The sequence below is a fragment of the Artibeus jamaicensis genome, unplaced genomic scaffold (genome assembly GCF_021234435.1).
Source record: "Artibeus jamaicensis isolate MK-2021 breed Jamaican fruit bat unplaced genomic scaffold, CSHL_Jam_final contig_196, whole genome shotgun sequence".
In the NCBI taxonomy this organism is placed as follows: domain Eukaryota; kingdom Metazoa; phylum Chordata; class Mammalia; order Chiroptera; family Phyllostomidae; genus Artibeus; species Artibeus jamaicensis.
This window is the reverse complement of record NW_026521401.1, coordinates 1,755,518-1,780,681: the sequence shown is the minus strand read 5'-3', so window position 1 is coordinate 1,780,681 and position 25,164 is coordinate 1,755,518. Positions and strand designations below refer to the sequence as shown.

General features: G+C 49.9%; 1 protein-coding gene across 1 annotated transcript in view; it reads left to right on the top strand.

Moving 5' to 3' along the window:
• Positions 1–25,164, top strand: part of DSCAML1 (DS cell adhesion molecule like 1) — a 365,485-nt gene that overhangs the window by 265,520 nt on the left and 74,801 nt on the right. Inside the window, exons 4-11 of the mRNA XM_037147331.2 lie at positions 1,038–1,184; positions 6,817–7,095; positions 10,462–10,737; positions 12,011–12,307; positions 13,955–14,227; positions 23,313–23,591; positions 24,002–24,121; positions 24,851–25,027. Of these exons, the coding sequence (XP_037003226.1) occupies positions 1,038–1,184; positions 6,817–7,095; positions 10,462–10,737; positions 12,011–12,307; positions 13,955–14,227; positions 23,313–23,591; positions 24,002–24,121; positions 24,851–25,027 (1,848 nt within the window). The remainder of the gene's footprint in view (positions 1–1,037; positions 1,185–6,816; positions 7,096–10,461; positions 10,738–12,010; positions 12,308–13,954; positions 14,228–23,312; positions 23,592–24,001; positions 24,122–24,850; positions 25,028–25,164) is intronic.

Sequence of the window (25,164 nt, the reverse complement as noted above, 5' to 3'; positions counted from 1 at the left end):
GCAAACTCACAGTTATTAACAACCACACCTAAAACAAAAGCAAACTAAAAGGACAGCTAGATCAGGAGCAGAACCATAGAAATGAAGATCACATGGAGGGGTAGCAACAGGGGAGTGGGAGGAGGAGAAAGAGGGAAAAGGTACAGAAAATAAGTAGCATAGAAGGTAGGTAGAAAATAGATAGGGGAGGGCAAGAATAGTATGGGAAATACAGAATCTAAAGAACTTGAGACACATGGTCATAAACTAAAGGGGGGAATGGTGGGGGAGGGGGTGTGCAGGGTGGAGGGGAATGAAGGGGGGAATAGAACAACTGTAATGGCATAATCAATAAAATATATATTAAAACATTTTTTAAAAAAGAATTTTAAAAAAAGAAATAAGGAAGACAAAAACTTATATGTCCAATCCATAGACATGACTCAGGAAGGGGATTGCTGGAGGGAGTGGGGGTAGCAGGCAGAGTGGGCATAGAGGAAAAAATTGGGACAACTGTAATAGCATAATCAATAAAATATATTTTAAAAAGAAATAATGACAGAAAAAGAAAGATCTTTGCAAACTGTTGCAAAGAGATAAGACAAATGGAGACTTCTATTCAGTAAGTGAGCACTTACCATGTGCTAGACACTTTCATATAAATCCTTAGTCCACTGTATGAAGCATTATTTGCACATTGTTATACAAATAAGCTCCGAGAAGTGAAGTAACTTTGTCAAGGTCACATAGCGAATAAAAGGAAGAGTCAGATGTGGAACCCAGATCTCGTCTGACTCTAAAGCCTGATATCTTTCTGTAACTCCCTGAAGCATTTACACTTAAAGGAATAATAACTAAAATTTCTATTTGTTTGCATGTAGAAAATCCTCATCTATTGGAGATGCTATCCTGCCTTTGAGGCTGTACCACATTCACCCCTTGTTTTCCCCATCACTTCCTCTCTCTGAGCAATAGGCCTAACCTGAGAGTAGGCCACTTGCTTCTGGTAGTATGCCCAGATAGGGGAGTAATAAACTTTGTCCTGATTGTGTCTCCAGAAAACAGGTTTTTTATTACTTACCATGGCGGGCTGTATATCTCTGACGTGCAGAAGGAGGACGCCCTGTCAACCTACCGCTGCATCACTAAGCACAAGTACAGTGGGGAGACCCGCCAAAGCAATGGGGCCCGCCTCTCTGTGACAGGTATGAGCAGAGGGCTGAGGGGAGGGAGTAGGGTGAGGGAGGTAGGGAGGGAGGAACCAGCCCGCCCCTTGGACTGGGCACATCCACACCACGGATCAGGCAGTCTCAGAGAAAGAGATTAAAGGACAGGTAGGTACAGGAACTACTAGAGTAAGCCTCATCCAGTTTATTTTGGGGTGCCCTCTGTATAAGGACTCCAAAGATAACTTTTTTTGTCTTAGCTTCCAGGAAGCTCATAAATAAAATCTGATTCTCAAACATGATAATGATTAGATTAGATTAGGGAGGTTTTTAATTTCATTATGTCTCTAAGTATTTTTTAATACTTAATACCAATTTATATAAGTACATTTATATCTTTTGTTACAGCCCAGCTCACAACATTTGAAAGTAGGCAGAATAAAATTTGTAAACAAAATATTTCTACATTAAATAAAGGATTCATATTCTAGAGTGATTGATTATAGCTTTGAAGGAGGAGTGGAAGCTAATTTTATTGAATCTCCCTGTGTGCCAGAAATTTCACTTATCTGTTGTCTGTTAGGCACCATAATAGCCTTATGAGGTGTGCACTGCTGTTCCGATTTCTACAAGTAACAGAACCAGATCTTAGGGAAACCAAGCAACTCCCCCCAACTGCTTACCAGTGGGAGACACAGGCAGAATTCACATTTTGACACCAGTGTCCTCCAGCTGCCAACCCCACCACGCACATGCCCCAACAGAATAAAGAGGGCACATGGGGTTCCTTCAGGAAGTCTTTCTGGAACACTGCTATTCAGACCCTTCCAACAGCAATCCACAGAGACATTTTCTTCATAGCCACTGCAATGCACACTGGTATTTCTCACCACATGTATTGCAATGCACTCTATTCTATTCTATTCTATTCTATTCTATTCTATTCTATTCTATTCTATTCTATTCTATTCTATTCTATTCCATTTCAATTTATCTAAATGCTGGTCACAACTTCACCAAATGGATTTTACAACTCCCTAACAGTTTGTGACCTTCAATTTGAAATTTTCTGCTCTTGAAGAGATAGGATTAAAGTGGCTTTTGGAAGGAGGACAAACTGACAGTCAGAACATCTGGATTTGGAGGCTGGACCCACAAAATCATGCAGCCTTTCTGGGCCTCTGGAAAAAGAGTGCAACAGGGTACCACTCCAATTCTGTGTGCCTCTGACCTTGTGTGATTTGGTGAAAACTACCTTGACTAGCAGGTGACTCTTTCCAGGATCTGCCCCCCCCCCCCCCGCCGCATTGGCCCAATTCATTTGTAGGCAAGACCAAGAGAGCAGGAGCCAGGAGGGCAAAGTCAGGCTCTCTGATTCCCCTAGTGCCTCCAGTGCTTAGCCCTATGCCCAGCACACAGTAGGTGCTAAGTAAACATGTGTAGGATTAAGCAATGCCAAGAGAAACTGTGTGGTCGTAGGGTGAGGAAATGGGGCTGTACTATGCAGCTCCACCTTTGTGGCTAGACTTTGGAATCTGCCACTCAATTCCCATATGTGTCTGAGTGGTTCCACTCCAAATTATAGGGACTTATTTGTATAGGGCTTTGGTCTCATTTGCATGCTGCTCATACAGTGTGGGAAAGGCACAGAAACTCCACCTCCTGCAGCCTGCTTGTTTCTCCTGCACAAATGTTTAGCCCTTTCATCCTACTAATTTCACCCCCAGTTTGGAGTGGGAATAGGCAGGAGTCCCTCTCAAATGACATTCTTTACACTGGAGGCTATGCCAACCTATCTCCTTCTGGTTTTTATTGCCCACCAGCTGTGAGAAGAAGGGACAAAGAATGAGAGGTGGCACCTGAGACTCAGATATAAAGCCCAAATAAAGAAATAGAAATAAGGATTGGAAGGTGCCCAGACAGATAAGATAGGAGAGGCACAGGCACATAGAGAAACAGACAGAAACCAAAGAGTGGAGGGGATCTAAGCGGGGAAAGAGGACTGAAGGGCAGGAATGGAAGAGAGCCGTGGGGAAGGGTCCCACTGAATGACATGGGCCCTGATGTGATGTGCTCTGACAAGGCGATCAGCAAGCTTCTCGTCTTGGCAAAAATTCAACTGATACTGGTATGAGGTTGCGCAAAGGGAATAGGGGTTGGGGAGTACATGTCAGGACTCAGCCTCCAGCCCCACTGGCCCCTCCCCTATTTTGGAGCCACTTCCAGAGCTGAGGGTGGGTTTCAGCTCAGATGTTTCACTCTTTAGTGGCTGCAGCCCCACCCCCACCCCATGAGCTCCTGGGGCCTAAGGGGGTCTGACCCTGGAACATCCCCAAGGAATGGGTGTCCTCCCCGCCTCCAGACCCAAAGACAAGAGGAACAGGTGGAGACAATGCATGCGGCAGAGACATGTAGGTGGTCATTTGAGGAGGGCTGAAGTCACATATGTAGCTTCTTTAGTCCTCAGGAAGTGTTTGACAAAGTAAGAGGAAGGAAAGGAGGAGGGGAAATAGTGAAAAGAATCAGGCCACATGTAGAGTATTGGCCTTACCACTCAAAGGCTGTGCAACCTGGCACAAAACAAATAATGTCTCTGAACCTCAGCTTCTCCCTCTGTAAAATGGGCATGACAAAATATACGTTACAGGTTGTTATGAAATTGAAATAGGGTCCCAAATGCTAAACGATTAACAAGGTACCTGACACAGAGAGCAGCACTCAGTGTAGAGTAGCTGCTGCTTTCATTGTTGTAGGTATTTTTGCTCTACTGTTGCTGATTACTATTCCTACTGCAATTCCAAAGTGTTGAGATGGGGACAACTTTCTTTCTTTTTTTTTTTTTATTTTCCAAGGTAGAGGAGGCAGTTGCAAGAATAGTCTAGGCCCCCTAACATACAACCTAATAACCACTCCGTGCACCTAGGTGCTTTTTTCAGTTTACCAAGGACTTCAGGTACACTAACTCTACGAACCGGGCATTACCATCTGCATTTATGAAAGAGGCAGCCAGTGATCAGAGAGGCTGAGACTAGAACAGGGTTCCCTGTTTCAAGGAGTCCGTAGCTAGATGCAAAAGCTGTATCTGGGGGGTGTCCTTTCCAGGCAGCACCATTCAGCCAACTAGGGAGGTCCCAGCAGCCTCCATGGGGTGACTTGATGCCCCTAGCCCAACCCCATCACCCCTAGAGATTTCTCAGGGCCCAGCCATCTGTCTCCCCAGCGCTGCACTGGCCCTGGCCATGCGTGATTCCCCTCAGGCTGTCGAGGTACACGCCACAGCATTTTACTTCTGCTCCAGAGTAATGAAAGAGGTTTCTTTCCCTCAGAATTTAATTTCACGCCTGAGACTCGTGATTAATTCCCCCACACACACACCACCCACCCCTTCCTCCATGGCCCTGTCAGCCCCTCTGCTTGTAAATTCTGCGGTATGCCACAGAATTTGTGTGTTTTGCATCAATTAAGTGTCACATTGAGTAATTCTTCCCTGGCACTGGGTTTGTTTATCCCAACCATACCCAGAGGATTGTGGCTGGGGATGGGGAAGTGGTAAGAGCCTCAGAAGCTGACAGGGAGGGAGGGAGGGCTCCCAAATAGTAATTGCCCAGCACATCTGCATAGTGATTTTGTGTCTGTCAACCTCTCTGACATACATTTTACCATTGTTTTCTACAACAGACTTCTGAGATCAGGAGGCAGGCTTATCACCTCTACCTTGTGTGCAGACAAGGAAGCAGACCCTGAGTGATCAGACTTACCCAGGATCACACAGGGAACTGTGACCCAGGCAGGCTTGGACCTGGGTCTCCTGAGTCCCAGCAGGGTCTTACTCTGAAGAGCAGTGGAGTGTAGGAAAAAAACAGAGTCTTCTAGAAAGACTTTTTCCCACAGAGGAGAATTTGTAGCCCAACCCCCCTCTCCAAGATGGATGAGCTGAGGACAAAGGGAATTTCCCAACAGTCAAGGAAGATCCAGTGGGGTTAGACACCATTGAGTGAAACTCGGTATTAGATTATTCCATCTCAATCCCATTTACTGAACCAGGTTTTGTGGAGACCTGGTTTCTGATCTTGGCTCTGCAGTCTGATCCTGAATAGGTCACTACACCTCCCTGGTCACAGGGTTCCCATCTATGTATGCGTGCCCTTCAAGGTCCTGAAGCCAGCTCTGCTCGTCCATGAGCCTGTGAAGTTCTGCCATGTGGGAGAAGCAGTTCACTGGCCCACCCCATGCCTGAATGACCCCATTCATCCTTGGACATTAATGATTCTACAGCCCAGGCCCTGCTCTGTGCCCGGCACAGGAGATACAGCAATGGGTCCACAGTGCTCACAGTCTTACAGGGAAGCAGATATAGGACCTGGTGCTACTGTTGCCGGCAAGGGCCAGAGGGAGGTGGCAGTAGTGGTTTCTTCTGGGGAGAAGGAACCTCCCTTTTCACCATGCTGTATTCTCATCTGTACTTTCTGAAGTTTTGTCAGGTGTATATATTACACTTTCAAACTTTTTCTTTAAAAAGAAAAGGTTGTTTGAAAATAAAATTAAGGAAAAAAGAAACTATAGGAGTCCAGTGAGAGGGACCTGGGGGAGTCATCCAGAGGAGGTGACACTTAGGCTGGTTTGTGAAAGACAAGTGGGAGTAGGCCAAGCAGAGTGGGCTGGCTGGGCTTCCAGGTGGTGGTACACAGTGCGATGGCACACATTGCCACAAGTGGGTCACTGTTCAGATGAGAGGTAGGGGAGGCGGTGCAGACAGGGAAGCCAGGGCCTGGTTGGAACTAATCACTGAAGGCCTTGGAGTTCGGGATGAGAAGCGTAGATTGTTACCATGTAGGTTTAGCAGCAGAGGGAGGTCCCAGCAGGAAGAAGCCAAGGGAGGCCTTTTAGGGAGAAAACCAGATGGAGACAGCAGTCCAAGCACTGCTTGGAAGTGGCACGGCTGTCACACACAGAATGCGACTGCACAGGGCCTGGGTCTTTGGCAGTGTGTGGCCACAGATTCTGCAGTCACTGCTCTCTCCTCCTTTGGGAAAGCTAACTAGTGAATAATTGGTGGTGGTGGTGCGGGTGGTTTGCAGAAGGCTTAACTTCCAAATCCTCCTGCACTCCAATGGAAATGCCCTGGCTGTCTCCTAGACTGCCCAGACTGTGGTGGGAACAGACAGAGCAGGGCAGGTAGATAGCTCCCCCATCCTAGAGGGGCACCCACAAGCCAGGCTGAGGCCCAGATCAGCCTTAGCAATAACTGCAAACTCAAGATGTCATGATTCTCATGTCACAGGGACTCACTGCTCCTGAGTCTCGGCCAGGCTACAGGAGCAGGTTACTGTATGCATGAAAGAGCTTGTACACACTCTCCCCTGTGCCTCATGCTTGCTCGCTTTTCCCATCTGTCTGCCTGTCATTCTAGCCAAGTCTGCCTGACATACCTGCCCCTCCCCCTAGCCCTGCCCCCCCAGCATGGTTCTCAGGGCCTTGCTCCAGCCTGAGTGGGAGAGTCGAAGCTAGAGGCTGGGCTCAGGGGAACACAGAGAGGCCTCCCACACTGGGTTTTGCTCACTCTGCGTACCAGTGGTCAACAGGTTCCTGCTCTGGGTGCTTGCTCTTCCTCTCACACCCCCACTTCAGCAATCCAGGCTGGCCAGGGCCACTGACACTCTCTGCCTTCTAGATCCTGCCGAGTCAATCCCCACCATCCTGGACAGCTTTTACTCCCAGGAAGTGTGGGCCGGCCACACTGTGGAGCTTCCCTGCACAGCCTCTGGCTACCCCATTCCTGCCATCCGCTGGCTCAAGGATGGCAGGCCCCTCCCAGCCGACAACCGCTGGACCAATCGCATCACTGGGCTGACCATCAGTGACCTGAGGACCGAGGACAGTGGCACCTATATTTGTGAGGTCACCAACACCTTTGGCTCAGCAGAAGCCACAGGCACCCTCACAGTCATCGGTGAGTGGGGAAAGCTGGTCTTTCAGCCCCATCCTTGGGAGTAATCTTCAAGAGCACCACAGTATGATGGGGAGGGGCATGAGGGCATCTGTACCCACCTCTGGCCAGCCCCAGGGAGTCATCTCCTGGTTGGAAAAGCAGTTTGGTATCTTGAGAAAAGCTGTGGGTTTAAAATCATAAGACCTGCCTTTTGATTCCAGCATTATCATGATCAGGCATGATCATTAACTCTGTGCCCTTTTCTGTAAAAGGGGATAATGATTCCAGTCTTCCTACTGCCTAGACGTCACAAGGGTCAGATGCGACCATGAGGGTGATGGTGACAGGCAGGTTTACTTGGTTTGTTGGAAGGAGATAGTATCTGTACTCAAGAAAACGAAGCTGGTGTTAATCCATTAGAGAGAGCATATATGTCCCATCAGAGATGATATTCAGAATATTTAGCAATAATCAATAGGGGCCATGATCAATCCAATCAGACACTGGATGTAAACAACCAAGTCGTCCTTTCCAGGAAAAGCTGATAGGTATTAATGCTGGTACTTCTTGTTCCTTCCATCACAGAGCCCCAGAGTCCAAGGAGACCCTGTGGAGAACAGAAGGACTTAGTAGCAACCCCCTGCTGCTGCTGAACCCCCTGGGTAGGAAGAGAAGGAGGGGCAAAGGGGCTGATGCCAGGGATAGAACCATGGAGGAGGATTCATGAGACCCAGGAGCATTCTTTGCCCCCACCTCATCCCTGCCCCTCCCTCTGGTGAATCTGTCTCAGACTCCCCATCTGTAAAATGAAGAGGCCCTGGATGCTCTGGCATCCAGAGTCTGACTCTGAGTTTTCTGCTCTCTGAACTGCAGGAAAGATGTTGGTAGTAGTGGGGCTGGGATTCAGAAACTCTTAGGGAATCTCACTCCCATGGAGCAACAATGGCTTGAGTCCCTGAACATTGTACCCAATGGCATCTTGAGGGTCATCTGACCCAGGCAGTGGAAGGGGGCCATCCAGAGGTGACCCCACCCCCACTGTGCAGACCTCACTACCCACCTCACCTCCCATCTCATGAGCACGGAGCTACAGGTGTGTAGACCCTTGGGTGGACCAGAGAATCACAGCAGAGCCCAACCTCTCCTGGGCTGGCCTTCAGTCCAGATGTGGGCCCAGTCTCCTCCCCACAGTTGAGGGGTCCTGACAGTTGGAATGTGTTTACCCACCCACAGTGCTGAGAAGAGACCTTCCCCATGCAAATTTCCTGGGATGCTGGAAGAACAGAAAGCTTCAAGAAATGCCCTGGCAGTGAAAGTGACATAGATGCTTAGGTTATAATGCTGAAGGCCTGGCTTCAGGGGTTTCTTCTCCTACAAACAAGCTCAAGACAGCAGAGCAGGCACATAGAAGGACCAGGGTTGGGGCCTCGCTTCTTGCACTAAGCACTGTCCATAATTGTTTGGTCTAATATTACCTCCACTTCTTTTTCCACCCTCCTGCTATACACACACACACACACACACACACACACACACACTCACATTTGCAAACACACACATACACTGTCTCAGAACAGGTCAGGAACATACCCTCAAATCCTTAGCAAATTAGCAAACTTGACTCTGGGTAATTTGATGTTCACAGTACATATAAGCAAGCAGGTGCTTATACACACACACACAGGCAGGCAGATGTGTTAAAAGTTCACATGCCTACTTCCCCATACACACATGCACATGTATACGGTGCCCACATACAGACATACACATCCCTCTGCCATAATGAACTCACATCCTAGCACAACACAGATACACAATAAGTAACTGCCTACAGTGGCACACACACCCACTGGCCTTGTATGCCTAGGTATAGCTCATTCTCTTCTGAGCCTCAGCTCCCACCCTCTCCCACCCTGGGCTGGGCTGGACAACTGGGTTCAAAGGGAAGTGACATGGCTTCTCTTTGTCTTCCATCTTCTTAGATAGCCCCTCTCTGCCAGGTTCATGGAGAAGAAAGCAGTGCTTTCCATTCTCCCCCCACTCCAACTCTGCAACCCAGCGTCCCACCAATCATGACACTGATCCTGAGCAGGAGCTGTGAGGATAGAGCAGCAGACTGGCAGAGCCCTGGAGTGCTGGCCAGGACAAGCAGGATGCTGCCTGCCTCACTGCACATTGACATTCCTAGGCTGCAGACAGAGGCTCTGGGAGTGAGTAGGGAAAGCTGAGCATGAGCAGACTCACATGTGCTTTGCTTACACCCACCCAGATGGGCCTGCAGTCCCCCATCTCCTGTAGACTTCCTCATTTGGGGGCTCAGGATGCTGCAGGCTTCAGCCTCCCTTCTACCCCAAGTCCATAGAGATGAGGGGAGAGAGGCTAACATGGGACTGGTAACCAGGCAGCGAGTGAGACAATCAATAAACATGACTCAGGTAAGTGATAGGGGAGTAAAGATAAGAGATACTTCCCTGTTCTCAAGTGGCTCACAGTCTAGAGGGAGAGACAGACACAAAGAAGTGATTAAAGCCCATGTGCTTACCATGGTTTTAGTTATACCCAGGGAGGTCCAGAAGAGGCATCCTTAACCCAGCCTGAGAGGGAAGTTATATCCAGGAAGGCTACCCTAGAAGATGTGACACCTCGGCTCACTATGGAGGATGAGTAGAAATTAGATAAAGGGGGCAAGGAAGACTCCCTGGAGCAGGAAGTAGCCTAAGATGTTGGCAGACTGCTGCTCTAGGGACTGTGTTCTTGAGAAGAGGGGCCAGGTCCTCTTGAATGCTATGCTGAGTTGCTGGGTGCTGCGGAAGTTCTGAGCAGGGTGGTAGCCTGCTGCATCCTGGAGGATAGGGGGTGGGGGGCGGGTGCAGGGAGGAGAGTCTACTGCCTGGGTTCCGGTTGGAAGCTGAGGTCTGCAGCAGGGCAGTGTGGGGGCCTGGAGAGCAGAAGTCAGACCAACTGAAGGCAATGGCTAGTTATCTGTATGGGTATGAAAGGTGAGTGGCTGAGCCAAAGGGCTCTTTCTGGTGTCTGAGGTGGGTGACAGGAGGGATGATGAGCTAGTCACGCTCCCTCCAGCTTCACAGCCTCACCTGAGCAAAGAGACATGCATCAAGAGAGTACAGACCCTCAGAACAAGAGGTGCAGAGATATGTCTTGGCCTGACCCTGCCATTGAACAGATGAGCAAACTGAGGCTTAGAGAGAGGAATTTACCACTCCCAGTTCCCCCTCCCCAACAAGTAGTCTGGAAACAGAACTAGGGCCTCCTGACTCCCAGGGCCTTTTATGATCACAGCATACCTCTAGCCATACTTACCCACCTAAGCTCTTTTTCTTTTCTTTTTCTCCCTGGTTGCCTTCATCTCTTCCCGGCCTGGCCCAGACCCCCTTCATGTGACCCTGACACCAAAGAAGCTGAAGACTGGCATTGGCAGCACGGTCATCCTGTCCTGCAGCCTGATGGGCTCCCCCGAGTTCACCATCCGCTGGTACCGCAACACCGAACTGGTACTGCCCAACGAGGCTGTCTCCATCCGTGGGCTCAGCAACGAGACCTTGCTCATCACCTCCGCCCAGAAGAGCCACTCTGGGGCCTACCAGTGCTTTGCCACCCGCAAGGCCCAGACTGCCCAGGACTTTGCCATCATCATGCTTGAGGGTGAGTTGGGGTGGTTTCAGGATTCACAAAGCCCTACCAAGAGGTGCCTGATTGGTTCCCCGCTCCCATCCTTCCTACACACCCAGCATATGCCTGTCTTATTTAATCCTGGCAAGATATTTTTTTAAATGTTACCTACTTTGCAGTTGAGGAAAGTGATATAATGGTCACTTACCCAGGGCCAGTTCAGAGCAGGGACATGGAAAATGAGACTGGTGGGAAGGGCAGGGAGCAGAGCAGGAGAGACCCTTAGAAATGGAGGGCACCAGGAAAAGAACAGGTGAAGGGCCAAGGCAGTGATCTGGTAAGCAGTCCCAGGCTTCTCCAGGCAGCAGGCTCTCCACAAGTTTTAGATAAGGGTCTCCCCAGAAATGGGCTGGTAGGCTGGCATCATCAGCAGCATTTTGGTATGAAATGTGAGTGTGTGTAGAGTATGTGTTATATTTGCCTTGCTTTCTTTTTTTATGTTTGTTTTTAAATTACCTAATACCAGTTTTAATCCTTTACAAAAACCCTGTATGGAAGGACAGCCAGGACCAACAATCAGCTCCATGGAGAAAGCTGGGGCACCGGGATTAATCATCCTGGGCAAGGTTGCTCAGTCAACCAAGACTATGGCCCAGATACAGACTCCTACCACCACCACCTCTGGACAGCTTACATTTTAAGGCTCAAACTTCAGACTTTTTGCTGTAGCACCATTACCCCCTCCACCCCATCCCACCCATACTCCTGCCAGAATGAGAACTGGAATCAGAGAGCACAGGCCCCACCTGATCAGGTCCTGGTTCCTGCACAGTTAACCTCTGGTCCTCTGTGTCTTTATTAATAAAGGGAGGAGAAAGAGGTAGAAAAGAGAAAGTTGAGAGGAGATGCATTTTATTAAGCACATACAAAGTCTTGTGCTAAGCATTTTTAATGCATTAATTCATTTAATCCTCACAGCATCAGTATGAGGAATTTATAGCATTATCCCCATTATCACCATTCTCTGTGGATAAGAGATGGAAAGACTCAAGAGGTTAAGTAACCTGCCCGAAGACACAGAGCTAAAGTGGTTGAGGGAGAATTCAAACCCAGGAGTCTTAATTCACACGCAATAGTAATTGGCACCTGACAGGGTTTTGTAGCTAGCGCATGAATTGACGTACATGAAAGTTCTTTATATTATTATGACCACTGCTTTCCCTCCTCCCCCTGTGGGGTGGGTGGACTGGTGGGATGATCACTCAGTGGTTCAGTGACTCTGAAGGGGGCTCCTCACTCCCTACAGATGGCACGCCCCGCATCATCTCCTCCTTCAGCGAGAAGGTGGTCAATCCCGGGGAGCAGTTCTCACTGATGTGTGCAGCCAAGGGCGCCCCACCCCCCACTGTCACCTGGGCCTTGGACGACGAACCCATCGCGCGGGATGGGAGCCACCGTACCAACCAGTACACCATGTCTGACGGCACCACCATCAGCCACATGAACGTCACAGGCCCCCAGATCCGAGATGGGGGCGTTTATCGGTGCACCGCGAGGAACTCGGTGGGCAGTGCTGAATATCAGGCGCGAATAAACGTAAGAGGTGCCTGTCTACATTTAAATATCAGAATAGGCTTTTGAGTTCCTTTGCCATCTCTGTGGTTATCATTATTCTTGTGGTGCTTGGTACTTACTATTAATTGTTATTTTGCTTTTAGTAGAGGTCTCTTTCCTCTTTCTCCCCCTTTTCCCTTCCCCCTACAGCCCCATCATCCATTCATGTGTGTGTGTGTGTGTGTGTGTGTGTGTGTGTGTGTGTGTGGTAGACTTCACTGCCTTGGCATTCCCACTCCCTCCTCTTCCCCCTTTTCCTCTCCTACAATCTGACCTGACCCCTCCCCAACTCCTCCATTAAATCTCTCTGGTGTCAGGTACACAAAGTACCCTGCTAACATTCACCAGCCCAGCCATGGCCTTGTAAGGATAGGACAGGGAATGAGCAGTGGGGTGAGGCTTGGCCTTTGACACGGTTGTCCACTAAAGCTGTGTTCCCAGTGTACTTCTTCTGAGTCATCCCCCAAATGCTCCAGGAGGTTTAAGCAGCAGGAGTAATAGCATAATATTCTCCCAATCCACATTCTTCCTCCTTATCATCTCTCCCAAAGGCTCAAGCCATGAAGAGTAAGAGGCTCAGGCTGGGTGGGGTTACCCCAAGACAGGCAGCCCCAAGGGAAGGAGTCCTCAGGTGATCATTCCCAGGTCTCAGTTCTCCAAGTCACTGTAATAAGGACAGTCTCCTCCAAAGCTCTGTGCAGCCCTGTGGGGTCAGATTGGTCTTCATGTGACCCTACCAGTGACCCCTGACCCAAGGGCAAAGGAGGACCAAGAGAAGAGAGGAGGGTTAATAGAGCAGGGGTACTGGTGGCTGCCATGGAGCGGGGAAACGGAGAGGGAATTCATGCTCATTCACCTGTGCTGCGCAGGTCTCTAACCACATATGAAAAATATACCCTACATTTGGCCATCCTCCTACCCTCTCCTCTGAATCCTGGGAGAAACCCTGGTTCAGCTGCTCATCTCCTGGGTGCAGAACCTGATGGTCTCCAGCACTGCCCTATGGGGTGGCCTCTGAGCCCCTTTACAATCCCACATTACCATCTTCCCAGATGACCCAGCTGATGACAACCCCTCTCCTCCCACAAAACACATTTACCTGTTGAAAGAAAATTATCAATTCATCCAATGAAGACCTTCCTATTGTCCTTTAAATATTTAATACATATAAGATCCTTTTCAGTACAAGACCATTATGAGCAAGTCGAATGAAATGAACAAAATCTCCATATTTCCATTTTAACCTCCAAAATCTTAATATCCTCATAAATGAGGACTTGCCCTCCAAAATCCCATCACTGCTTGGTGAGGCTGCCGTTTGGTCATGTACTCTTTGCCTTTAGGGGAATGGATGCTTGCACTAGGCATGAATGGAATGCATGTCTGTTTGCAACTAATTGAAGCCAGTAACAGAGAGCTCTGGAGAGAACACAGGTGCCCCAAGTTCTAGCCTCTGCCTTTAGTGTTGTAATAAGGGCTGCCCTCCTTCTCCCCCCACCCCCCAGCTGAATTTCTACCCCCTGCTAGTTTCAAAGGCCAAGCAACTGAGAAGAGCATCACAGGGCTGGGCCTGGCTGTCCCTGGCTAACCGCACCACTTGCCCCTCTTCTCTTCCTCCCTCTGGACTCCTGCCCAGGCCCCCCCAGTATCCGGGCAATGAGGAACATCACAGCAGTCGCAGGGCGGGACACCCTTATCAACTGCAGGGTCATTGGCTACCCCTACTATTCCATCAAATGGTACAAGGATGCCTTGCTGCTGCCTGACAACCATCGCCAGGTGGTATTTGAGAATGGGACCCTCAAGCTGACTGACGTGCAGAAGGGCATGGACGAGGGGGAGTACCTGTGCAGTGTCCTCATCCAGCCTCAGCTCTCCATCAGCCAGAGTGTCCACGTGGCTGTCAAAGGTAGGAATCCCCCAGAACCAGTGTTGCCAGTCACCCAGGACTGTGGGTTCGTCTCCAGCCAGCTACTAGGCAGCAGCAGGCCATCCTGAGTGAGTGAAAAGTCAAGGAGGAGAGGGCCTCTGCATGGCATTTGAGAGAAAAGTGGCAGGTAGAAGACTGTGGACACACAAGGCCACGAGTACTCCCACCTTCCAGTTTAGTGACATGTGCCACAGGACAAGGCAGCACTGCATCCAGGGGCATGAGGGACCAGTGACGCACAAAAAGGATCCGGGGAAAGAGGCCCAGGACAGAGATGACAGGCTATATAGGTCCCCTGATGCATCATGGAGCCACTGAGAACTCAGGAGGGGTCCACCAGAGACCAACAAGAGGAGGTGATGGGTAGGAGCCAAGAGAGTGCAAGCAGCAGGAGGCTGGGTGGAGGGAGCATATACTGTGTGCCCTGACTCCCTTCTGGGGTAGAGATTGCCTGGCTCAGGCTGTTTTGACAAGAATGGCAAGGACCTTCCAACTGCTAATGCTGCTTAAGGCCTGGAAAGCACCTCCTGTTGCTTAAAAATCTCCTCCCTCTCTCCAGGCCCGTCATGCTCCACTTAGTGAGGTCTATGTTCTGTGCAGGGGCACTTAGCACCATTTCTGGTACAGGAGAGCCATTCAGTAAGTGTCTGTATTAAATGAATGAGTGAATATAAATGAGCAAATAATGAATGCATGAGTAAATAATAGATATCCCTTTGGTTCTGGGGCTGTGCAGGTATATGGAACTCCCTTCCAAATGCATTCTTTGGAACTGGCAGCCCAGGAGACTGTCTAAGCAATGGGTGAAAGCAGAGTGGTCTGGTTGATCTGGGGCAGAATGGGGAGGTGTGACCTATAGGCCTGGGTGAGATGAGGTCAATACTAGCCAGGTAGCTTCTGCCTAACCCAGAAGGACCCAGAGCCAGGAAGGGCCAGCTAGAAGGAAGCACGGTCTAGCTCAGGAATGAAGAAGGAGCTTTGGGACCACTGGAGAAAGAGGAAGAGAGACAGGATCCATGAGAATTCTGAGGTGAGTCCATGAGAACATATGGACACCTGTGTCAGCCCAGGGCAGTGAAAAGGAAAGGCTGGAACAACATAAACCAGAAGAAAGCTAGCTTGGCTTTGGGCCCCATGGAAAGGAAGAAAAAGCAGAGGGATCTGGGCCCAGAAAAGGTCCCTGACACCAGGGGAAGGCACCCAGAGGAAGGCCCCAGAGGGTCCCAAACTCCTGAAGCAAGGTTGCATAAAGGCCTTATAGACAGAAAGAAGGAAGTGTGGGAGAAGGATGAGTAGGGAGACAGATCCTGCCTTTGGTTTGGACCTGTTCAAGCATGTAGTGATGATGGGACATCCAGGTGGAAATGTCTGGGGACAGCAGGCAAAACTGAACAGTAGAAGCGAAAGGCATGGTCAGTACTTTTCTCTTTCATCCTTGTTACCCAGTTCACCTTCATTGCCACACAGGAGCCATGTCACATGCCTCCTTGTGTACCCAGCACCTGTCACAGTGCTAGACAGTGAGTGTTTCTTGAACTAAAATTGAGACAGCAGTTTGGGTTGGATGACTTTCTGGGAAGCCTCACATTGATCCCTGTGAACTGGGGGCTCTGTGGCTATCTCAGGCCTGGGGAGGAGAGAGGAGTCCCATACAGTATTTGCCTTGCTGTTTCCCAGCTGCTGCACTCCAGCCAGGCTGAGGGCCATTCTGTCCACCTCCTCAGCCTACTGCCTCTGCCCAGCCCAGGGTTCTTGTGCTGGCAGGACCTCCAATCCCCAGGCCATATCCCAATTTGGTGGCCTTGGAATATAGTGCAGGCTGTCTCCCCCTTCCCTGCATCATGGACTTCCTGTATCTATTTCTGTTACAAATACGAGACCAAGAGTTTACAGTGAAAATATCACATATTAAAACATCTAACCTTTGCTTACTCCATTAGATCACCTGCACCATTGAGCATGTGGCTGGGATTGTTGGCTCAAAACAAACAAACAAACAAAAAACAAACAAAAAAACAACAGGACTCAGTGAGCCTTGAAGTACGCAGAACATCATGAAAGCTGCTTCTTTTCGTCAATTATTCATCCCCATTCAGGGAGCGATCAGTCTTAATGAATTGAATCTGATGCATTCTGTCTCAGCGACTCACTGAGCCTGATGCGATTGTGCTGTGCTGAGTGATAGTGTCTCCCCACTCCAGGAAGGGGATGCATATCATCCTAGAGGGTAAAGCCTATGCAACAGCACCAAGGACAAGCTTGGCATTCTTAAAGCAGGGACACATGTGTATGCAGCATACCAGCCATGTGAACACATTCCCTCTTCCCCACCTTCCATGCCTGAAAATTCAACCCTATCAGGATTTTCACCTTTTCCTCTCCAGACCAAGAAGCAGCATTTGTATGAGGAGCTCTGAAGATCCTGTGGCCCAGCCACTCTGAAAGCTCAGGTTCCTCTTCCCCCCTCTTTTCCCTCCTCCCCCTCTCCACCTCATTAGAATACATTTGTGCAAAGAGCCTATCAGAGCTGATTATGAACACACTGCCTGATTAGATGCTGTGCTGTTCAAGAATCACTCAAGGAGGAGGGGGAAGGAGGTGCTCTGTGTGTGAAAAGAGCTTCTGACTCTGAGGTAGAAATGGGCCCACAGGCAGCACTCTGGACCCCACTCCTACTGCCTGGCTGGGATATGTGTCCCACCCAGAAGATCAGAGCAGAGACCCAGAGTGTACAAAGGGCAAGATACAGATGGGGCAGGGCACTCGAAGCTGGAGACCAATTAGACAGGCCTCCACCATCTCTCTGTGGTGTCAAGGGCTATGAAAAGGGTGGGGGAAAACCCATGCTGCTCCAGAAGCTGGAAAAACCACTGCTGACCCCATTCCTTCTGGCACTGCTTGTCTTGTGATGAAATTTTTTAAACACTGAGCTAAGAGCAGGGCACACCAAATTTGCATGCACATGCATGTACATGCATATGCAGAAACTTGTGTGCATGACTACAATGCATGTACACATTGGTACACAGTATTGGTATATGCAACAAATATGCACACATTAACCTATCCACACATGGATAGGTTCCTCATATAACATACATCATACATGCTGGCAGTTACATATACACAAATATTTCCTCTGTCCATATCTTTCTATAAAGCAGCTGCAAATGATGCCATATGAAATATTGCCCAGGTGAGCCAGCTATGGCCCAGCAGGGTGGAAGGGATTGAGGGGAGAGAAAGCAAAGATGCTTCAAGGGCTTTCTGGGCTTTGGTGTGTAATACTGACTGGTAGGGGAGAACCAGGCTGCAGAGAAGGCAAGTGCTTGTCTCTGGGCATCCTAAGAGATCCTTGGCAGGATGTTAAGAGGCCAGCACCTGGATCCAACCTAGATTTTGTGTCTTTAGGGCCCCCTGTAGCTGAAAAATGATGCAGCATAAAAGCATCTGTGAGCACACAGGTTGAATCTTTAATTAACTAAGGAGGCAGGGCTGCCACTTGTGTTCCCTGTCCTTGGCTCAGTGAGGGAACATCTTCATCTCCACATGTGAGTCTCTTGGGGCCTCTGGAACCAAAACAAGGGCATGAGATACTTTCTGCTCATGCTCAACAAGACTAGGACCAGGATAGAGTGCCAAGTGCCTGTGGAGCAAATGGAAAAGAGGACACACTCACATTCACACACACTTATTCCCAATGCCCATACTCCCCCCAAACTCCTTCCCTCATTGCTCAAACAAATCCCTGCCATGTGCTTGGAGCCTTTGAAGAGGCCTCCCTTCCACCCTAGTAAATGGGTTTCTGTGAGCATAGGCTTAAGCCAGCCACCTGGCTGAATGCCTGCTCTTGGCAGATGTGGAGGTTTGGAAGGAACCCCCCACAAATCCACAGGGAAGTGGCACATAAGGTTCCACAGGGGTAGATTGCCCAATTGTACTGGGAGAGGGGACACCAAGGAAGCTGCTGCCAACAGCTCTATTCCTCAGCAGGAACATAGATAGGAATAAGCTTCCTCCTTATCGGACAGACAAGGCCTAAGATGATGGTTGTGGTCATGATGAAGCAGCAGCAGCCATTTATTCATTCAGTGACATTTACTGTGCACCCACCTCCAGGTTCTGTGCTGTGAATACAGCAGTGCTCGAGACAGACAGAAATCCCTGCCCCTGGGGGCTCCCATTCTGGTGGGAAATGGGTAGCACACAATATATGAAGAAGCTGTCTCCTGCCACACAGGGAGTGGGAATGAGAGTGCCAAGGGAAGGAGGGAGTGGTCTGCAGTTTTAAATAGGTGGCCAGGGTAGGCCTTCCTACCTTGGCCCCTTCCTGAGAAGGGGGTTGTGTATCAAAAACTGAAGTTATTGTTCCTAAAATACTAGATTTGTTATAACTAGAAAGTCAGGCCCAGAGCTTTAAAGATTACTTCCTCCAGATCCTCCACTTTACAGATGAGGTAGCCGAGGCTCTGGAGTAGAGGCAGGGTGGGGTAAGGAGGCCAGTTGCCCACACTCACTTGCAGAGACAGCAGAGGCTGGAACCCAGGTGTCCTGGTTCCCAGGCATGGCTCCTTCCCCATCTCCATGCTGCAGAGGCAGAGAAGCTCCACTTCCCCCAGGGCCTGTTCTCTGCCAAACAGGTGCAGTAAATAAAAAGTCTCAGCTTCAAAGAGAGATGAAAGATACCATAAAGTGTTTATGGGCTGGGCTGGTGGTCAGCAAGCCCTCCTCTGTAAAACATTCCCAAACAAGTGGCCCTAAAGTCTTTATGGTAGCCAGACACCCCATGGACCACCTCAATTGCTATATCCTCTTGGCCTCTTCACCATTCCAGCCCCTTGTTCTGACCCGACCTCCCTCAAGGAGGACTGAGTTGCCTCTCATGAAGGTGACTCAGAGCAGTGCTTCCCGAGCCTGGCTTCCCGAGAGAAGTCCCTGGGTGATGTGGCATGCATGCCCCTACATTCAAGCTGTGTGCTGGGGAAATGCTGGCACTGAGGGTGGGAGGGGAGCCCTTGTGGGGTGCAGTCAGCACTGAAGGGGTCCCTGGTCATCACACCACGACAGAGGTGGGCAGAGCCCCCAGCTGCTGAGGATGCTTTCTCAGGGGTGGACATGGACATATACACATTCAACTAGCCCAAGCCCACCTCTGAGTGCTGGGGAAGATGCTGTTGACTCACAGATCAGAAAGCAGCCCCACATCCAGACAGCTGCCAGTGTACCTACCTCAGAGCCCCACACCCTGCTTCTCAGTCTGCCCACTCAGCATTCCTCCTAGTAGTCAGCAAGCCAGTGAAGTCATCAGATCCCTGTGCTTTCTTTTCTTTCCAGGATTTGTACCCACAGTTACAGGGTTATCAGAATGATATACTAGTAAGTGAGGAATTCTGTGAGCAGCTCTGGCCCTTAGCATTCCAACCAAAGGATCCTAAGGGAACCCATCACCACAGCGTCACATCTGCCCATTAACCCACAGCAGGGGTAAAGGGTAGAGGGAAGCCAGAAGCCTGCCTTGTTCCCCTCTGAGTTGTCTGGTCCTCTGCCTTCCACAGGTCAGTAGAGAGCTCTAAGACCTAAAGAGCTCTGGCCAGCCCGGGTGAATGTCTAACCCCCCTGGATGGATATTAACAACTGTCCTGCAGTGCTCTGTCAAACAGCTATCAATGTTACACTTGAAAACCAGAGGGAAATGACAGGCCCTAGTTGGCCTTTACCTCCTACTTAGCTCAGTCTTACCCCTCTCTCATATATATATCATATTATACATTATATATATATCATGTATGTGTTCTTTAACTCTCAGTCCAAATGCCACCTCCTCTGTGAAGCTGCTGTTACCCAACTAGATGATACTTTGCTGTGAGTTCCGTGTCTTTATATTCAGATGGTTCTTGTCCAATAATCACTGAGGGAAATACCTGCCCTTCCCTAGAAAATTATAAGCTCCTGGAGGTTTTGTCTATATTTTAAACATGTTCCTATTTCCCCAAATCTACACAGAGCATAATGCCTTCACAGAGCAGGAATTTCATAAATATTAGATGAATTAGTTAATAAATTAACCTGCTTTAGTAACTTGTTCCATTATCTAAATCCCTTCTTACTGAGAGAGACAGTTTTCCTCTTGCCTGAGCTAAATCTTCCTGCCTAATTTCTATCTATCCCTCTCCATTTGCTGTGTCCTCAGTGGAAATGTTCACTCGACTGTCCTTCCCCGGGCATGGCCCTGCAGACTGGGCAGCTCCTGGGCAGAGCCTTCCAGCTCCTTACCTTGCCCACACACTTCTCTGGCAGCCCTTCCTCACTGTTATAACTCTCCCCTTGTCTGTAGGGCTCTTAAATCAAAGAAGCCAGCTGTGGGGCTAGAACAGCAAAAGCCTAACACCTAGGAAGGACCAGGGGAAAAGCTCCCAGTTCCAAAATTCCTGCAAAAATACAGCATCTTGTGGAGCAGCTTAGAGCTCCCTCTCTTTTTCTGGATGGACCCCCATCCTGTGCTCTCACCACCCCTTGCTCACCTCGCAAATAAACATTTAAGATCAACCCAGGAAATGATCTATAGACCTATGTTCTTTCATTTACTATACTCACCTGACATTTATTGGGCTCTTATAATTTGTCTGTCAATAAGTCCTACTTGCTGCCCTGAAGGAGCTTCCAGACTCCCAGGGAAGGTGGTCATGCAAAAGATACTTGGCTGCCATATGGTCTGCACCATGATCAAGGTGTGCACCAGGTGTGCTGCAGGGCTGTGCAGGAGGGGGCCCAGGCTTCACAGGAGAGGTGTCATTGGAGCAGGGTCTAAAAGGGTGAGGAAGGGTTTCCCAGGAGGCCTGCCAGGCTCTAGCTTTGGACCTTTGCTGGAAGAACTGGACTAAAACTGGTTCTTCTGGGCCTCAGGAAACAAAGCGGGTAGCAGATCTGAGTCTCTGCAATAATTCCACCCAAGAGTCTAAGGAAATCAGAGACCTAGACTTTTTCCTAGGAACCAAAAGAGGGTGGGGGTGGTGCAGACTAGCAGAGCCCAGCAGAGGAATGTCTGGGAAGTCTCAGCAATGGGCATTTGGCCATTACTAGAGTCAGGGTTCCAGAGAAACCGATCTGGATATCCAGGACCCAGTAAACCACTCAGAACACTAGGGAGGCCCCAACCCAGACAGAAGAGGCAGCCAGAGGTTGGGATGGGAAGATCCAGAAAGTCACCAGTCTCAGAAAACCTGGATGGACTTAGAACCTGAATTTGGGTTCAGGTGGATCCAGAATGGGGTGGGTCAAAAGCCAGCCAATGGACTAGGAGCACATATGGTCGGGAAGTAAAAGAACAGATGCCCAGCTGTGTTCAACCAGGTACCCCCAGGCAGGAGCTGCGACTTGGGACTGTGGGACAATGATAGAGCCCCTGGGGCTGGAGTGAAGGTTAAGGTGGGAGATGATATTGGGTAGGTCAGCAAGGCCTCTGCTGAGGGATATAGCTCTTGTCCCATAGATCATGAAAACAACATCACTCCTAAATTTTACTTCCTCTGGACCTAGAGCCCCTGATCAAGACCTTTCTCAGGCATCCACAGGGCTGCCAATGGTTTCACATGTGCACACATGACCACTCCCCATAGGCAGCAGGGAGGATCTTGGGCATGCATAGGAAGCCACCCCTCCTTTTCCCCTCAGGGCTTGTCCCCACTGTAGCCACTCTGGTTGGGCCTAGGGTAGAGAGTAACAGGATTCCCAGGAAAGGCAGAGCTGGCCCCTGGGAGAAGGCTGCAGGACTGTGGACAGCCTTCTAATTTAATTATTTGAGTGCAGAAAGGAGATCTCATCTACTGTGTGCTCATCCCTGTTAAGCTAATTGTCTGTCTCCTCTATCTTCTCCCCCACTTGCTGGGGAAGTTGTTGTGGCCTAATTGACTCATCATAAAGATAATGGCTGACACTCTAGCCAGAGCTGAAAAAGGAGGATCCCTCCCACAGCAGCGCAGGCTCCAGACAGGGCCCCCAGGGGCTGAGATGTGGGCAGTGGTGGGAGGGGAGAATAAGCCCAGGCTCTGTAGGGAAGGAGACTGTGTGGAAGATGCTTAGCCATATGAGTCTAACCAACTGGTTGTCTTGCAAACACCAGGGTCACCTGTCTGCTCTTTCCTGCCATCCAAGGGGAGCTCACTTATGAAACAAAAGGATCTCTGCTCTGGGCATGCTTGGGATACTTTCAGAAAGGCAAGAGGGCAACATATAGGAGAGAGCTTGGACTTGGAGAACAGACAGATGACAATCACTTCTTATGAGCAGGGTGACCTAGGGCAAATTACTTCTCTACTCTTTAGTTTTCACACCTACAAAGTAGAGACAATTAAACTCACAGTACATTATTGGTGGGAGGACTCAGTGAGATGGTATAGGAGATACAGCAATGAACACATGTAGTGCTGGAAGCTTCCACTCACCTGTCCTAATACTTGAGGACAATGCCAAAGGGCTGGGGGGTGGGCAGTTGGACCTCTGCAGGAACAGGAGGAGACCAGAGCACAGCACCCTGGTTTCAGACCAGCAGCTAAGGAGTATGCATGGAGCAGTCTCAGCGCTGGCCTTGCTTTCCCGTCATCTGGGGCAAATCATCCCTATCAACCCCAGGTCCCCAGAAAGCTGTACACTACATCTCTGGATGCAGACAGTTGGCACAGGGGTGCTAAGAAATGACAGGGAAATTAGGGTGAAAGCCACGTAGTCAGATAAGAGTCAATAAGAACATGTAACATCACCATTCAAGTTCCAGGATAAATCTGAAGGTCAGGATTAATGCAGGCCAACCAAAGCCTTGAACAGAGATAGCAGATCCAGGGCTGGGGAGATGCAGACAGAAGGGGGATGGGAGTCAGGGGACAATGGTAGGGCACCCCAAGAGATTCTACATATAGAAGAAAACAAGGCATCTGTGCCCCAGAGGAACTCTGTTCACAACCCATGTTAGGGTCAGGAGGAGCCCAAGGGTGAGGGAGGTGAGACAGTACTGCTGGCCAGGCGGGGGCAAATAGGGGGTCTGACAGCAGCACTCCCCTTGCCTTCCCAGTGCCCCCTCTGATCCAGCCCTTTGAGTTCCCACCTGCCTCCATTGGTCAGCTGCTCTACATCCCCTGTGTGGTATCCTCGGGAGACATGCCCATTCGCATCACCTGGAGGAAGGATGGACAGGTGATCATCTCGGGCTCTGGAGTGACCATCGAGAGCAAGGAATTCATGAGCTCCTTGCAGATCTCCAGCGTCTCCCTCAAGCACAATGGCAACTACACATGCATTGCCAGCAATGCAGCAGCCACTGTAAGCCGAGAGCGCCAGCTCATCGTACGTGGTAAGTGGAGGCAAGCAAGTAGTGGGACAGAGAGAGTCCAGCTCTGAATACTGCTAAAAGTCTCTAGGTTTCAGGTTTGAATCACAGGCTTATGGCAGGTTGGCTCTGTTAGGTGCCTTAAAAATCAAGAGGTTAAAAACTGTTCACTTTCCAGGCCAGGAAACTGAGACCTAGTGAGGGGGAGACACTCACTTATTTAGTCATTGGCACAACAAAATTGGAACTCAAAACTCCGAACTCCCAATCCAGCCACTCAGAAAGAGTTCTCAGCATCTCTGGTTTGGGAGTTGCCAGGCCCTGGCTTTAGAAGAGTCCAGGAGACACTGACACTGAATGGAAAGTTCCCAGAAACCAGAAGACCTATCAGAGACTGAGATGCTCTGTTTCTCCCACCTCCCCTCTGTCTGCAGTGCCCCCTCGATTTGTGGTGCAGCCCAACAATCAGGACGGCATCTATGGCAAAGCTGGAGTGCTCAACTGCTCAGTGGATGGCTATCCCCCACCCAAGGTCATGTGGAAGCATGCCAAGGGTAAGGCCCTGGTCACCCAGCAGCTCCGAGTATTTAGGGATAGGGAAAGAAGGATGCTGATGAGACCTGGGCCAGGGTCTCTTCGTACAACCCCTAGCCCTGGGTGGGAACCCTTGGTTCTGAGCTTCAAGGGGACCCTAGGCTAAATCTGATCTGGAGGTCATCCTCAGGCTCCCCTGTGATCTGTGGGACCAGAACAGCTCTCATGCTGACTCCAAATTCTCTTTTGTCCCCACAGATTGACCTCTCCCCTTCTCCTCAAGCCCTAGAACTTGGTGTACTCCATTTTTCACACCTCCACTCTCTGCTCCGGGGTCCCCAAGCTTCATCAGCCCCTGCTTCTCACCAGTTATGATTTTGGTCCTTCTTGGAGCCCAATTTCTTATCTAGATCATGTCCAGGGCTCACACTGGAAGAACATAGCGGGTGCCCAAGGCCCCCTTTAGAGGATGGCTGGCCTTCTGCCCAGGCCTCACTGCCTAAGACCAGAAAACTGCCATTTGAGGGCTCATCCCCTCCCAACTCCATCTCCTTACTCAGAGCTGGGCCAGGACCAGCACTCTGTGAGGCTCCTTCCTATTGCCCAGGAAACAGGAGCTGTGTGGGAATGGTACAAAATAGCCCTAGATCTGCAAGAGGAAAGTACTGGGGCCATTTGTTGGGACACTGCAGCTCACCCAGCTCACTCGGTAGCCCAGATAGCAGCACTTCTCACGTGTCTTCTTCCAGGGAGTGGGAACCCCCAGCAGTACCACCCGGTGCCCCTCACCGGCCGCATCCAGCTACTGCCCAACAGCTCACTGCTGATCCGCCACGTCTTGGAAGAGGACATCGGCTACTACCTCTGCCAGGCCAGCAATGGTGTGGGCACTGACATCAGCAAGTCCATGTTTCTCACTGTCAAGAGTGAGTCCTGCCCCTGTGGCCTTCCCACACCCCCAGATCACAGGCCAGGGCCAATCTCTGTACTCACCGTGCCTCCCCCTCGATTTTCATCATTCAGCTTGTGAAAGGGAGGCAGGAAGTATTCCTAGTCACAGACG